The sequence below is a fragment of the Acipenser ruthenus genome, unplaced genomic scaffold (genome assembly GCF_902713425.1).
Source record: "Acipenser ruthenus unplaced genomic scaffold, fAciRut3.2 maternal haplotype, whole genome shotgun sequence".
NCBI classification, from domain to species: Eukaryota; Metazoa; Chordata; class Actinopteri; order Acipenseriformes; family Acipenseridae; genus Acipenser; species Acipenser ruthenus.
In genome coordinates, this window is record NW_026708012.1 from 1 (window position 1) to 15,000 (window position 15,000).

A 15,000-nucleotide genomic window follows, 5' to 3' on the forward strand; every position below is an offset into this window, starting at 1 on the left:
GTTACTGATTCTCCTCGGATACAGAGCTGATGAGTGTCCTGTTAGTTACTGATTCTCCTCGGATACAGAGCTGATGAGTGTCCTGTTAGTTACTGATTCTCCTCGGATACAGAGCTGATGAGTGTCCTGTTAGTTACTGATTCTCCTCGGATACAGAGCTGATGAGTGTCCTGTTAGTTACTGATTCTCCTCGGATACAGAGCTGATGAGTGTCCTGTTAGTTACTGATTCTCCTCGGATACAGAGCTGATGAGTGTCCTGTTAGTTACTGATTCTCCTCGGATACAGAGCTGATGAGTGTCCTGTTAGTTACTGATTCTCCTCGGATACAGAGCTGATGAGTGTCCTGTTAGTTACTGATTCTCCTCGGATACAGAGCTGATGAGTGTCCTGTTAGTTACTGATTCTCCTCGGATACAGAGCTGATGAGTGTCCTGTTAGTTACTGATTCTCCTCGGATACAGAGCTGATGAGTGTCCTGTTAGTTACTGATTCTCCTCGGATACAGAGCTGATGAGTGTCCTGTTAGTTACTGATTCTCCTCGGATACAGAGCTGATGAGTGTCCTGTTAGTTACTGATTCTCCTCGGATACAGAGCTGATGAGTGTCCTGTTAGTTACTGATTCTCCTCGGATACAGAGCTGATGAGTGTCCTGTTAGTTACTGATTCTCCTCGGATACAGAGCTGATGAGTGTCCTGTTAGTTACTGATTCTCCTCGGATACAGAGCTGATGAGTGTCCTGTTAGTTACTGATTCTCCTCGGATACAGAGCTGATGAGTGTCCTGTTAGTTACTGATTCTCCTCGGATACAGAGCTGATGAGTGTCCTGTTAGTTACTGATTCTCCTCGGATACAGAGCTGATGAGTGTCCTGTTAGTTACTGATTCTCCTCGGATACAGAGCTGATGAGTGTCCTGTTAGTTACTGATTCTCCTCGGATACAGAGCTGATGAGTGTCCTGTTAGTTACTGATTCTCCTCGGATACAGAGCTGATGGGTGTCCTGTTAGTTACTGATTCTCCTCGGATACAGAGCTGATGGGTGTCCTGTTAGTTACTGATTCTCCTCGGATACAGAGCTGATGAGTGTCCTGTTAGTTACTGATTCTCCTCGGATACAGAGCTGATGAGTGTCCTGTTAGTTACTGATTCTCCTCGGATACAGAGCTGATGAGTGTCCTGTTAGTTACTGATTCTCCTCGGATACAGAGCTGATGAGTGTCCTGTTAGTTACTGATTCTCCTCGGATACAGAGCTGATGAGTGTCCTGTTAGTTACTGATTCTCCTCGGATACAGAGCTGATGAGTGTCCTGTTAGTTACTGATTCTCCTCGGATACAGAGCTGATGAGTGTCCTGTTAGTTACTGATTCTCCTCGGATACAGAGCTGATGAGTGTCCTGTTAGTTACTGATTCTCCTCGGATACAGAGCTGATGAGTGTCCTGTTAGTTACTGATTCTCCTCGGATACAGAGCTGATGAGTGTCCTGTTAGTTACTGATTCTCCTCGGATACAGAGCTGATGAGTGTCCTGTTAGTTACTGATTCTCCTCGGATACAGAGCTGATGAGTGTCCTGTTAGTTACTGATTCTCCTCGGATACAGAGCTGATGAGTGTCCTGTTAGTTACTGATTCTCCTCGGATACAGAGCTGATGAGTGTCCTGTTAGTTACTGATTCTCCTCGGATACAGAGCTGATGAGTGTCCTGTTAGTTACTGATTCTCCTCGGATACAGAGCTGATGAGTGTCCTGTTAGTTACTGATTCTCCTCGGATACAGAGCTGATGAGTGTCCTGTTAGTTACTGATTCTCCTCGGATACAGAGCTGATGAGTGTCCTGTTAGTTACTGATTCTCCTCGGATACAGAGCTGATGAGTGTCCTGTTAGTTACTGATTCTCCTCGGATACAGAGCTGATGAGTGTCCTGTTAGTTACTGATTCTCCTCGGATACAGAGCTGATGAGTGTCCTGTTAGTTACTGATTCTCCTCGGATACAGAGCTGATGAGTGTCCTGTTAGTTACTGATTCTCCTCGGATACAGAGCTGATGAGTGTCCTGTTAGTTACTGATTCTCCTCGGATACAGAGCTGATGAGTATCCTGTTAGTTACTGATTCTCCTCGGATACAGAGCTGATGAGTGTCCTGTTAGTTACTGATTCTCTTTGAATGTAGAGCTGTTTGCTGACTTTTAATTCTCTCTCTCTCTCTCTCTCTCTCTGAAAAAGAACATTATATCGACCCAGTTTAGTCTCAATATACCTAATGTTTTTATTTTACTGCAATTATGCTTAGAACAATTTGAAGAGAAGTCTTAGACTACTGCCCACCTTAACGTGTGGGTCAAATTATGTTTAAAATAACCTAAGTAATTAAATGACAATATCCACTGATTTCTACTGAAAATTAATGAAATTGTGTATTTCCTTGAATTCCTGCCACGTTAGAGGAGAAGGGCAGGTATTGTCTTAGGACTGGGTTTTTTTTTTTGAAATTGTACCCCTTCTGTCGGGAGGTTTCAGTTGAAGTACCCTTTACAGTTTTCGCTCACTGAATGGCACCAGTTGCAATGAAAGGCAGAATAATTTGATTAACACATTGTTTCCCATTTATTTAATGTATTGTACTGGTGTATCTGGTCCGCAGCTGGAATAAATGGAGGCAGCACAGGATGCAGTTTAAAGCAGTGTAAACTGCTGTTTTTATTGAAGCGCTGGAACAGCAGGCTAATGGACGCTCTGTCATAAAATGGTTTAGCTCTGATAGCCAGCTCCAGGACACACTCTCACACAACTACACAACACGAACCTGAGCTGCACACAGGCAGCTCCTAAATACGGTCATGGTCCAATCGCTCAGATCCTCGGTCCCGCGCAAACAGGTGGCTGGCGGAACTGAACACAAATCACAGTGCAGCCAACACAGACCCTCTCATACAGCTGCACTGTGCACGTGACACCCCAGGCACGTCACACAAACAGCGGAGAAGACAGGACAGCACACACACACACACACACACACATACACACACACAGCAATACACGAACAGCTGCATCTGCGGTTCACTTTGAACTGCTAAACAAAGATGAAAAAATTATACACGGTGTTTTAGAGAATATATAATACTGTTAAAAAACCATTCTTTTCTTTTACTTTCATTTTGATTTGTGTATTTCTGAGTCGTCCTGCGTACCCCCTATGACCCTTAGAAGCGGTACGTGTACCCCCGGTTGAAAACTCCTGCGTCAGAAAATGGATGGCATTAGAAATCATTATGCGAGTTTATAATTTACAAAATAAAACAGAACAGCACAGAAATCTAATAGCCGTGTGTGGCAGAGCGGTTGCAGTGCTGACGTCACGGACCAGGAAGAAGCAATACAAAACAAAGGCAAAGGTAGGTAGGGGAAACGAGACGCGTTTGCGCTCGGGTTTTAATAATAAATCAAACAATAAACAAAACACTTTATACCAAACAAAAGGGCTTGATGGTCAAAAATACCTAAACAAACAAATACCGAGTGGTACAGCGGTAGCAGTTGCTTCGGATGTATGATCGCATTCCAAACCGTCCTCCCATCTCTGACTCAAAGGAAAATCTCCCCCTATTAGCCTGGAGCTGGTTCTTTTAAGCTGTGGCTGGAGCCTTAATTAATTATCAATAAAACAATGACCTTATTGAGGCTCCAGCCACATTCACACAGGTTTTTAAATTAATAAACAAAACGAACAATAAAAACACGGCTTTCCCACCGTCAAATACAAATATAATAATAATAATAATAATAGGAAATATACAAATAATAATACAGGGACGAGGTGTACCCCATCACACAGTGTTATTAATGTGCAAGAATAAACTGGATTGGTGGACTGCATAGATAAAAATAAATGGATCATTTCTGCCATCTACTGGTCGCTTTTATTAACTTTGATTCAATTATAAAATCCAGAATATTTAAATAAAAAGCTACGTTTGTGTATAAACTGATCTTTCTGTCCTTCTTAATATGTTATAGAAATATAATTTTAATGAAGTGTATCTTTGTTGCCTTTTCCAGTTTTATTCTGCTGTTATAAATTAAAACACAAAGGGAGACCTACATTCCAAAGTGATTTTTAGTATTGCTATGTGAAAGAAACGTGTGTAAGGGAACCGAAGCAAATAATATATTAATTATATATTATAGAAGAGAACAAAGAGAGACTAACAGCACGCAGGTGACATCCAGGGAGGGGCTGACGTGAGCTGACTGCAAGAGAGGGGTTTAAATATGCAGTGCAGTCTAGTCTACACAGATTACCTGTCGCTGTCCGTTTGAGCTGCCTATTTACCCTGAAGAGAAGAATTGAACGTTCAGAGCACTAGAGCCGTGCTGCACATCCCACTGACAATACCTGAAGTAAGCTTCTCTATCTTTTTATTCATCTTTTAAATCCACTTGACACTCGCCAAATCGTGTCTTACTGGAACTGAACAGTTAATGTGTTGCTTGGCAGGATTGTAATTGTGTAGAATGCTTTGTTTATTATGAATATATGTTTGAAATGATTTAGTAACAGTAAATATTTGACACAGATGTTGTAAGATCTTAGTTTGTAACACAAGCACGTAATATTTGTGGCATGTAACTTTTGTCTATGAACAGTTAAATTCCTGATGTTCCTCCAGATGTTGTTTTTAGGACTCTGTTAACAGAACAATTCTACCCATTTCAAAGTTAGGTTAATTACATTAAATGCTTTATTAAATGTCACAAGCACCCATGAGAGTTACAAAGTATTTATCCTCATCATTGGTCTTTGTGGTTGTTTGATTGAAAGTATAAAAACAACTAAAGGAAATGCTTTCTTGAGACTGAAGGTGACATAGAGAACAGACAGCAATACTTAATTGCCTATCAAGTACAAAATATGACCAGTACCTCATGGGTATTTATCCTTAAAGACCCAGTAACCCAGTAACCTGAATAGATTCAGTCATGCCCGTCCCGAGGGCATAAACAGGCTGCATGCACAGATCTCAATATCATTTTTCCTTTCATCCGACCTGATCGAGAGAGATAAGTGTTGAATGTACTGTTATCTGCTTATTTGCTTGTGTAATTACACTGTTAATGTGATTATAATTAGATGATGTTTATGTGATTATAGTCATTGCTAGTTACACGTACTGAGCATTCAGCCGTGGTTTTCGTTAGTCCCTCAGGGGCCTTGTGCTCCTTGTGAAGCGGGCGGCTCCGTCGCCCCTTCCCCGGGATCGAGTAACCTTAAGTCGGGTACTTGTGTTCTCTCTCAGGCTGCTAGCTTCGTTGAAAATAAAAATGTTATTTTGTTAGGGAATTTATACATAATTAACAGTAATTGAGTGTTCACTGTTTTGTGTGAGAAAAAAAAGTTTTTCGGTGTGTATTTTTCTATTTCTTTTCACAGAAATTCCAGCGCACCTGTTGGACCGTGACACGCGCTTCAGGTTAAAACTGTTTCCAGTTTTCTCCCACTGTGTCTCGTTGGCACATTAGTTCTGCTTACAGTTTCTCCCTCAGTGTCTCGTTGCACACATTAGTTCTGCTTGCAGTTTCTCCCTCAGTGTCTCGTTGCACACATTAGTTCTGCTTGCAGTTTCTCCCTCAGTGTCTCGTTGCACACATTAGTTCTGCTTGCAGTTTCTCCCTCAGTGTCTCGTTGCACACATTAGTTCTGCTTGCAGTTTCTCCCTCAGTGTCTCGTTGCACACATTAGTTCTGCTTGCAGTTTCTCCCTCAGTGTCTCGTTGCACACATTAGTTCTGCTTGCAGTTTCTCCCTCAGTGTCTCGTTGCACACATTAGTTCTGCTTGCAGTTTTCTCCCACTGTGTCTCGTTGGCACATTAGTTCTGCTTGCAGTTTCTCCCTCAGTGTCTCGTTGCACACATTAGTTCTGCTTGCAGTTTCTCCCTCAGTGTCTCGTTGCACACATTAGTTCTGCTTGCAGTTTCTCCCTCAGTGTCTCGTTGCACACATTAGTTCTGCTTGCAGTTTCTCCCTCAGTGTCTCGTTGCACACATTAGTTCTGCTTGCAGTTTCTCCCTCAGTGTCTCGTTGCACACATTAGTTCTGCTTGCAGTTTCTCCCTCAGTGTCTCGTTGCACACATTAGTTCTGCTTGCAGTTTCTCCCTCAGTGTCTCGTTGCACACATTAGTTCTGCTTGCAGTTTCTCCCTCAGTGTCTCGTTGATTAATTCTGCTTGCAGTTTTCTCCCTCAGTGTCTTGTTGCCGCATTAGTTGTGCTTGCAGTATTATTGTATAGACTATTAGAGCTCTGATAGTAGGTTTCCTCAGTTTTCGGACTGTTGGATTAACCAAGAGCGCTGCAGGTAGGCATCCCTATAAATCGCTCCCGTGGTAACTGTGGGTCCAGACCTGCTCCCGTTCCCACCGGTGTACTGTACATCGAACGAGGATACCATTCTGATTCACTAGCAGTTGCTGGGCTCAGCTCTGCTTCGGGTCCTGCTGTCCGCAGCCCCTCCCGTAGTGTTTCGTTGCCACCCTGGTCTCTGCATGCAGTGCCATTTCGAAGGCTGTCACGGCTCTGACAGCTGGCTTTCCCCAGTCTTACGACTGTGTCGGTTTGCCAGAAGCGCTATAGGTTGGCACCCCTATAGTCTGCTTAATTGTAACTGTAGGTCCAGGCCTACTCCATTCCCACCGGTACAAATCTTTACAATGAACAAGGTTATCACTCTGATTCACTACGCAGTCGCTAGGCTAGCTCTGCGTCGGGTCTGATTGCTTGCAATCTTTCCCGCAGTGTTTCGTGCTGCCTTGGGCTCTGACAGCCGGCTTTCCCCAGTCTTAGGGCTGTGTTGGTTTGACAAAAACTATATAGGTGGGCAGCCTTATATACTGCTTCTGCAGTAACTGTGGGTCACAGACCTGCTCCGTTCCTGACACAGTATATGTACAAAACAGTGAACGAGGTTACTGAACTGGGGTACCCGAATTGTACGAAGTGTACCACTGAACCGGACCGTACCCAAGGTACTGGACCGAGTTTAAAACCACCGAGTGTTGAACCACCACCGAACGGTACTATATAGAGCGTACCACCACCGAGTAGAACACTCACTGAACTGTGCCTTGCAAGGTACTTTACAGTCACTGTGCGGCTGGGAGCCGATCGGGTCATTTTGGTTCATTTTACTGTCTGCTCTGTTCCACCTCGGTTCATCACCACCATTCAGACTCGGTTAAAAAGGGGGTATTGTGATACACAACAGTGACACCATCTCTGGTCCAAGACCAGCGGACGCTTTCAGTTTCGACTTGTGCTGTTTTATATATTTTTTAAATACAGTACTTTGCTACATGTGCTGTCTGACTGCAGCTTCTAGCGGCAAGTGCTACAAAGTACTAATATATATTAGTAGAGAGAGAGATAGGTAGGCGCCGGCTTGAGCAGATTGAAGCAGCAGTTGTCACAGGGTTTACTGCTTGCTGCATGCCAGGGTTTTACCCTTGTGACATTTGCAAGGCCAATCTCTCAGTAGAGGATAAGCATGACAGTTGCTCTTCCTGTTTGGGACCGGAGCATGCAAAGGGCCACTCACAGGCCGCGGATTCTGTGAGTTCTGCACGTCCTTCTCTCGGCATACGCTAGATAAACGGGTGTCTCGCAGCTCCGTGAAGTGGTCCACGGCTTTACCACTTTGACAGGGCTCCCTAGCATCATCCCTTAAGGGGTTGGCTACATCCTCGTCTGAGGGCGCTGTGCCATGGGAGAGCAGGAGAGTTGAACGAGTGGCATGGTCTTCCTCATCATCCTCTGCCTTTCCTCCCCTCCTCATGTTTCTAAAAAGAGGAGAAAAGGTCACCGGTCTCATAGATCAGTGGACTCTGAAAATCTGGACAAGCTCTGGGAAGCTGTTTCCCAGCAAGGCACAGTACTGGCTCAGCTGTTGCTTGAACACACTGCTCCACCAGCCCCCTCTGTTCTCTTGGAGCAACAAGGGGCACCAAGCACAGGCTCGCAACTAGACAATCTGCTTTCCACTGCCGCCTCTGAGGAGATGGGCAATCCAGAGTTACCCTCTTTGGATCACCCAGTGCCAGTGGCTCACCCGTCTCTGTCAGCAGAGCTTCTGTCTCTGACAGTAGTGACATTCCAGAGGCTTATGGGCTTTATGGCAGTAGCTTCCCAGTCCTTTCCTTTGAGTCTTTTCCACATGCGCCTTCTCCAAGCCTGGTTCAAAAACAGGGTTTTTCAGCCCACATTGAACCATGTCCACCTGCTGACAGTGTCTCGGCACTGTCTGGAGGGACTTTCCAAGTGGGCACATCCTGCACGCCTGCGCTTATCAGCTGAATGTCGTGGATCCACAAATCCCTGGGTTTGGAACAAGAGTGTTAAGGGCGGCCTCGAGCTCGACCCTTACAGCAAAAACATATAGGTGAGTTCTCCCTCAAATCTTTTAGCTCCAGCTACTTGTGCTGAGGGTTCCTAATGGTAGCACGCAAGGCGGCCTGGGTCGAGCTTGTGGCATTCCAGTTGTCTGCATTAATTGTCTTGTTACAACTTTGGTATGTCTACCCATTAGGTAATGGTTACATTTCATACTTGATAGGGAATGTTAGGTTATTATCATAACCCTGGTTCCCTGAATAGAAATGTAACCATTAACCTTCAAGGTCACTGCATCTATGATTGCAGCAGTCTTGAAGGAAAAATGATATTGAGATGTGTGCATGCAGTCTATTAATGCCCTCGGGACGGGCATGACTGCATCACAGGCTTTGATGAGCAGTCTTTGTTAGATCTATTCAGGTTACAGTGTCTTTAAGGATAAATTCCCATGAGGTAATGGTTACATTTCTATTTGAGAGAAACAGGGTTATGATAGTAACCTAACGTTTTATGCTTTCAGGACTGCCTTATCTTGGTGAAAGTGAAGGAACAAAGATGGAATCTGTTTACATTAAACAGGAGGAGGTTGTGGAACTGGCACCTATCTGCATTAAACAGGAGATGCCTGAACTGGAGCCTGTCCACATTAAAGAAGAGACTGAACTAGAGCCTGTCCACATTAAAGAAGAAGAGACTGAACTGGAGCCTGTCCACATGAAAGAAGAGACTGAACTGGAGCCTGTCCACATGAAAGAAGAAGAGACTGAACTGGAGCCTGTCCACATGAAAGAAGAAGAGACTGAACTGGAGCCTGTCCACATTAAAGAAGAGACTGAACTGGAGCCTGTCCACATGAAAGAAGAAGAGACTGAACTGGAGCCTGTCCACATTAAAGAAGAGACTGAACTGGAGCCTGTCCACATGAAAGAAGAAGAGACTGAACTGGAACCTGTCCACATGAAAGAAGAAGAGACTGAACTGGAGCCTGTCCACATTAAAGAAGAGACTGAACTGGAGCCTGTCCACATTAAAGAAGAGACTGAACTGGAGCCTGTCCACATGAAAGAAGAAGAGACTAAACTGGAGCCTGTCCACATTAAAGAAGAGACTGAACTGGAGCCTGTCCACATTAAAGAAGAGACTGAACTGGAGCCTGTCCACATGAAAGAAGAAGAGACTGAACTGGAGCCTGTCCACATTAAAGAAGAGACTGAACTGGAGCCTGTCCACATTAAAGAAGAGACTGAACTGGAGCCTGTCCACATTAAAGAAGAGACTGAACTGGAGCCTGTCCACATTAAAGAAGAGACTGAACTGGAGCCTGTCCACATTAAAGAAGAGACTGAACTGGAGCCTGTCCACATGAAAGAAGAAGAGACTGAACTGGAGCCTGTCCACATTAAAGAAGAGACTGAACTGGAGCCTGTCCACATTAAAGAAGAGACTGAACTGGAGCCTGTCCACATTAAACAAGAGGAGACTGAACTGGAGCCTGTCCACATTAAAGAAAAGACTGAACTGGAGTCTTTCTGCATTGAAGAGGAGTCTATTGACTTGCTGTTTAAGGATTCAGAAAACATATCCCTGCCAAAGATATCACATCAATGTACTGAATGTGGGAAGAACTTCAGTCAGTTAAGAAGCCTAAAAAGACACCAGAGAATTCATACTGGAGAGAAGCTGCATCACTGCAGTGACTGTGGGAAGAGCTTCAGTCAGTCAGGACACCTAAAATCACACCAGCGAACTCACACTGGAGAGAAGCCGCATCACTGTTCTGACTGTGGGAAGAGCTTCATTCGGTTAGGAAGCCTAAAACAACACCAGCGAATTCACACTGGAGAGAAGCCATATCGCTGTTCTGAATGTGGAGATTGCTTCAGTATGTCAGGAAGCCTAAAAAGACACCAGCGAATTCACAGTGGAAAGAAGCCGTATCATTGTGTTAAATGTGGGAAGAGTTTCAGTCTGTCAGGAAACCTAAAAAGACACCAGAGAATTCACGCTGGAGAGAGGCCGCATCACTGCTCTGACTGTGGGAAGAGCTTCAGTCAGTTAGGACACCTAAAATCACACCAGCAAACTCACACTGGAGAGAAGCCACATCACTGCTTTGACTGTGGGAAGAGCTTCAGGCGGTAAGGAAGCTTAAAAAACACAGGTGAATTCACACAGGAGAGAAGCTGTATCACTGCCCTGATGGTGGGAAGCGCTTCATTCAGTTAGGAAGCCTAAAACAACACCAGCAAATTCACACTGGAGAGAAGCCGTATCACTGCACTAAATGTGGGAAGAGTTTCAGTCTGTCAGGAAACCTAAAAACACACCAGCAAATTCACAGTGGAAAGAAGCTGTATCACTGTACAAAATGTGGCAATACATTTGCTTTCTGTGGTTAAGTGAAAAGACATAAATACCAGTTTTGAAAATGCAGATGAAGCTGATAGAAATCAATATTCCAGGCAGTGTTACAATGGTCCTTGTTTTCGGTCCTTCCAGTCCAGGTCTTTGCTTCAACCAGATTGTAGATTAATGAATCAACCTTCTTATAAATCATTCAGGACCTAATTGGAAGCGAGGGCCACTGCTTTATACCAATCAAAACTGAGTGTGATGCTCCAGTGATATTTTTTGAAAGGAATCCTGTCTATGTGCCAGCCTAAGGGTGTTTAATCATGTTTTAGCATAAATGTGAGAATGAGTGTGTGCCAAAGCAGCTGTGCTTGCATTTCAATCAGTAGTATAAGTAGGCTATGACTACCTGCAACCTTTATGAATTGTGTATGAACCTGAATATGGTTATTATTATGGGGGGTATCAATTTCATTAATAGGGGTAATGAATACTACATGAATAACATCATGAATAAGGGCCGGCATGACAACATGAATAGGCCACTGCGGTCGCGCAGACATGGTTAAGGTTTGAATGAAAGTCCTGTTTACAGTCGGTTTTACAAGCAGCTCAAAAGGGAGGTAACATCCCACCAATATGCATTTTTATGTGTGGTCGGATTGGCAGGCTCATCAAACCATGTGAATGGGGTAGCATTTGGCTGAATACTTTTTGAGATACAGAGTGGCAAAAAGCAGCATTTTTTTTTAATATACCTGGATCTCAAAAAGTATAGCAAATTAAGGAACCACACTTGGCATACACATAGTCCCAGGGGTGTAGATGTGCAGCGGGGTATTAATATTTTTTGGGGATCCTAGTTTTACAGAAACTGAACCCCAAAGATAACGGTCTGACGTCACTGCTGCCTGACGTTGTTGCTAGGCAGGGACTTGCGACTGTTCCATTGCACTGAATAGGGAGACATGGAATATATAGTTCAGCACACAGGGGTCACATCTGCGTTTCTGTCTGGATTAAAACTGGTAATCAGTGATAATATTTTTGTATTTGTTTGTGCCTTCAACACTGTGGAAACTAATAATAATTTGTTAATTTATGAAATACTATTTTCATTTTCCCCCCTCTCTCTTTTGTTGTTCTGGTACGATCCAGGAGTTCAATGATACCGTTCCATTCCATAAACAAATCTATGCTGCTGTCAGTATGAAAACTGTTAAGAACTTCTCTGTGCTATTAAATAATAAAATGAAAGTGACCCTGTGTGTAGTGTTACTTATTATACAATTGAATTAAACTGGTGGGGGCGCAGCCTCTAGCATGTATCTAGTGCAGCAATTGCAAGCAATGACACTGTTACAGTACAGATTTCTTTCAGAGGTACTGATGTGCACATTTAGCAAAGTTGAACAATGACAAAATGTTAGTTGACAACAAGACATGAATGATAACAAGCTCCTATCTACAGTTTTTAAAAGAATATTCTGAAATGAAAAGGGAAATACAATTGACTCGAGAAGCTGTTTTGGATTATTACAGTAATTACATGGTTATTTGTGCACTGTAATCTAAAGAGAAAAAATATATTTTAAAAAGAAACAAATGGGGGGGGGCTGTGTCTTCATTTTATTTTAGCACCAGGTTAAACAACTGAAGGTATAGTAATTGCCCTGTTTATTGTTCAATAGAAATGTCTTCATAAAAATAGGGTTACAGCTCAGTAGAGGAGGGAAGTCTTTACCCTGGGTTCACACAGTGAATTCGTGAAGGGTCCTTGAATAACACACCATATTGAGCGTGGCCTGATCAGGAATTGACAAATCTTGAGATAAGCAAAACATACAATGCAGCAAGGGAGAGAATCTCATTGACACGGCCATTTGGACACACTCCATATACAGAGGCTTGCTGCTATTGGATTTCATTTGGACACACTCCATATACAGAGGCTTGCTGATTGTCGATTTCATTTTGACACACTCCATATACAGAGGCTTGCTGATAGTCGATTTCATTTTGACACACTCCACATACAGAGGCTTGCTGATAGTCGATTTCATTTTGATACACTCCATATAGAGAGGCTTGCTGCTATTCAATTTCATTTGGACACACTCCATATACAGAGGCTTGCTGATAGTCGATTTCATTTTGACACACTCCACATACAGAGGCTTGCTGATAGTCGATTTCATTTTGATACACTCCATATAGAGAGGCTTGCTGATAGTCGATTTCATTTTGACACACTCCACATACAGAGGCTTGCTGATAGTCGATTTCATTTTGATACACTCCATATAGAGAGGCTTGCTGCTATTTGATTTCATTTTGACACACTCCACATACAGAGGCTTGCTGATAGTCGATTTCATTTTGACACACTCCACATACAGAGGCTTGCTGATAGTCGATTTCATTTTGACACACTCCACGTACAGAGGCTTGCTGATAGTCGATTTCATTTTGACACACTCCACGTACAGAGGCTTGCTGCTATTCGATTTCATTTTGACACACTCCACATACAGAGGCTTGCTGATAGTCGATTTCATTTTGACACACTCCACATACAGAGGCTTGCTGATAGTCGATTTCATTTGGACACACTCCATATACAGAGGCTTGCTGATAGTCGATTTCATTTGGACACACTCCATATACAGAGGCTTGCTGATAGTCGATTTCATTTTGACACACTCCACATACAGAGGCTTGCTGCTATTCGATTTCATTTTGACACACTCCACATACAGAGGCTTGCTGATAGTCGATTTCATTTGGACACACTCCATATACAGAGGCTTGCTGATAGTCGATTTCATTTTGACACACTCCATATACAGAGGCTTGCTGATAGTCGATTTCATTTTGACACACTCCACATACAGAGGCTTGCTGATAGTCGATTTCATTTGGACACACTCCATATACAGAGGCTTGCTGATAGTCGATTTCATTTTGACACACTGCATATACAGAGGCTTGCTGATAGTCGATTTCATTTTGACACACTCCACATACAGAGGCTTGCTGATAGTCGATTTCATTTTGACACACTCCACATACAGAGGCTTGCTGATAGTCGATTTCATTTGGACACACTCCATATACAGAGGCTTGCTGATAGTCGATTTCATTTGGACACACTCCATATACAGAGGCTTGCTGATAGTCGATTTCATTTGGACACACTCCATATACAGAGGCTTGCTGATAGTCGATTTCATTTTGACACATTCCACATACAGAGGCTTGCTGATAGTCGATTTCATTTTGACACACTCCATATACAGAGGCTTGCTGATAGTCGATTTCATTTTGACACACTCCACATACAGAGGCTTGCTGATAGTCGATTTCATTTTGACACACTCCATATACAGAGGCTTGATGCTATAAGTTTTTTTTATTTTTTTTGCCAAATCACACACACACACTGACACACACACACACACACAGAGGTACTGACACACACACACACGCACACACACACAGGTACTGACACACACACACACACACGGAGGTACTGACACACACACACACGCACACACACAGGTACTGACACACACACACACACAGAGGTACTGACACACACACACACACACACACACACAGACGTACTGACACACACACAGAGGTACTGACACAGACACACACACACACACAGAGGTACTGACACACACACAGAAACACACACAAGTCCTGACACACACACACACAGAGGTACTGACACACACACACACACACACAGGTGCTGACACACACACACACAGAGGTACTGACACACACACACACACACACACACAGGTACTGACACACACACACAGGGGTACTGACACACACACACTGACACACACACACACACACAGAGGTACTGACACACACACACACACACACACAGGTACTGACACACATACACACACACACACATACAGGTACTGACACACACACACACACAGAGGTACTGACACACACACACACACACACACACAGAGGTACTGACACACAAACACACACACAGGTACTGACACACACACACAGGTACTGACACACACACACACACACACAGGTACTGACACACACACAAACAGAGGTACTGACACACACACACACACAGGTGCTGACACACACACACACACACACAGGTGCTGACACACACACACAGAGGTACTGACACACACACACACACACAGAGGTACTGACACACAGGTACTGACACACAGGTACTGACACACACACACAGAGGTACT

At 43.7% G+C, this 15,000-nt stretch overlaps 1 protein-coding gene across 1 annotated transcript; it reads left to right on the top strand.

The window, feature by feature from the left end:
- Nucleotides 1–2,401: 2,401 nt before the first annotated feature.
- Nucleotides 2,402–11,517, top strand: LOC131728625 (zinc finger and SCAN domain-containing protein 31-like). The gene is made up of 3 exons (XM_059019625.1): nt 2,402–3,402; nt 4,196–4,408; nt 8,913–11,517. The coding sequence occupies exon 3, from the start codon at nt 8,948–8,950 to the stop codon at nt 10,532–10,534; it is 1,587 nt and encodes a 528-aa protein (XP_058875608.1). The 5' UTR covers nt 2,402–3,402; nt 4,196–4,408; nt 8,913–8,947; the 3' UTR covers nt 10,535–11,517.
- The last annotated feature ends 3,483 nt before the right edge of the window (nt 11,518–15,000 follow it).

Coding starts and splice junctions, on each gene's coding strand:
- LOC131728625 (XM_059019625.1), top strand. CDS start 8,948: ATGGAATCTGTTTACATTAAACAGGAGGAGGTTGTGGAACTGGCACCT.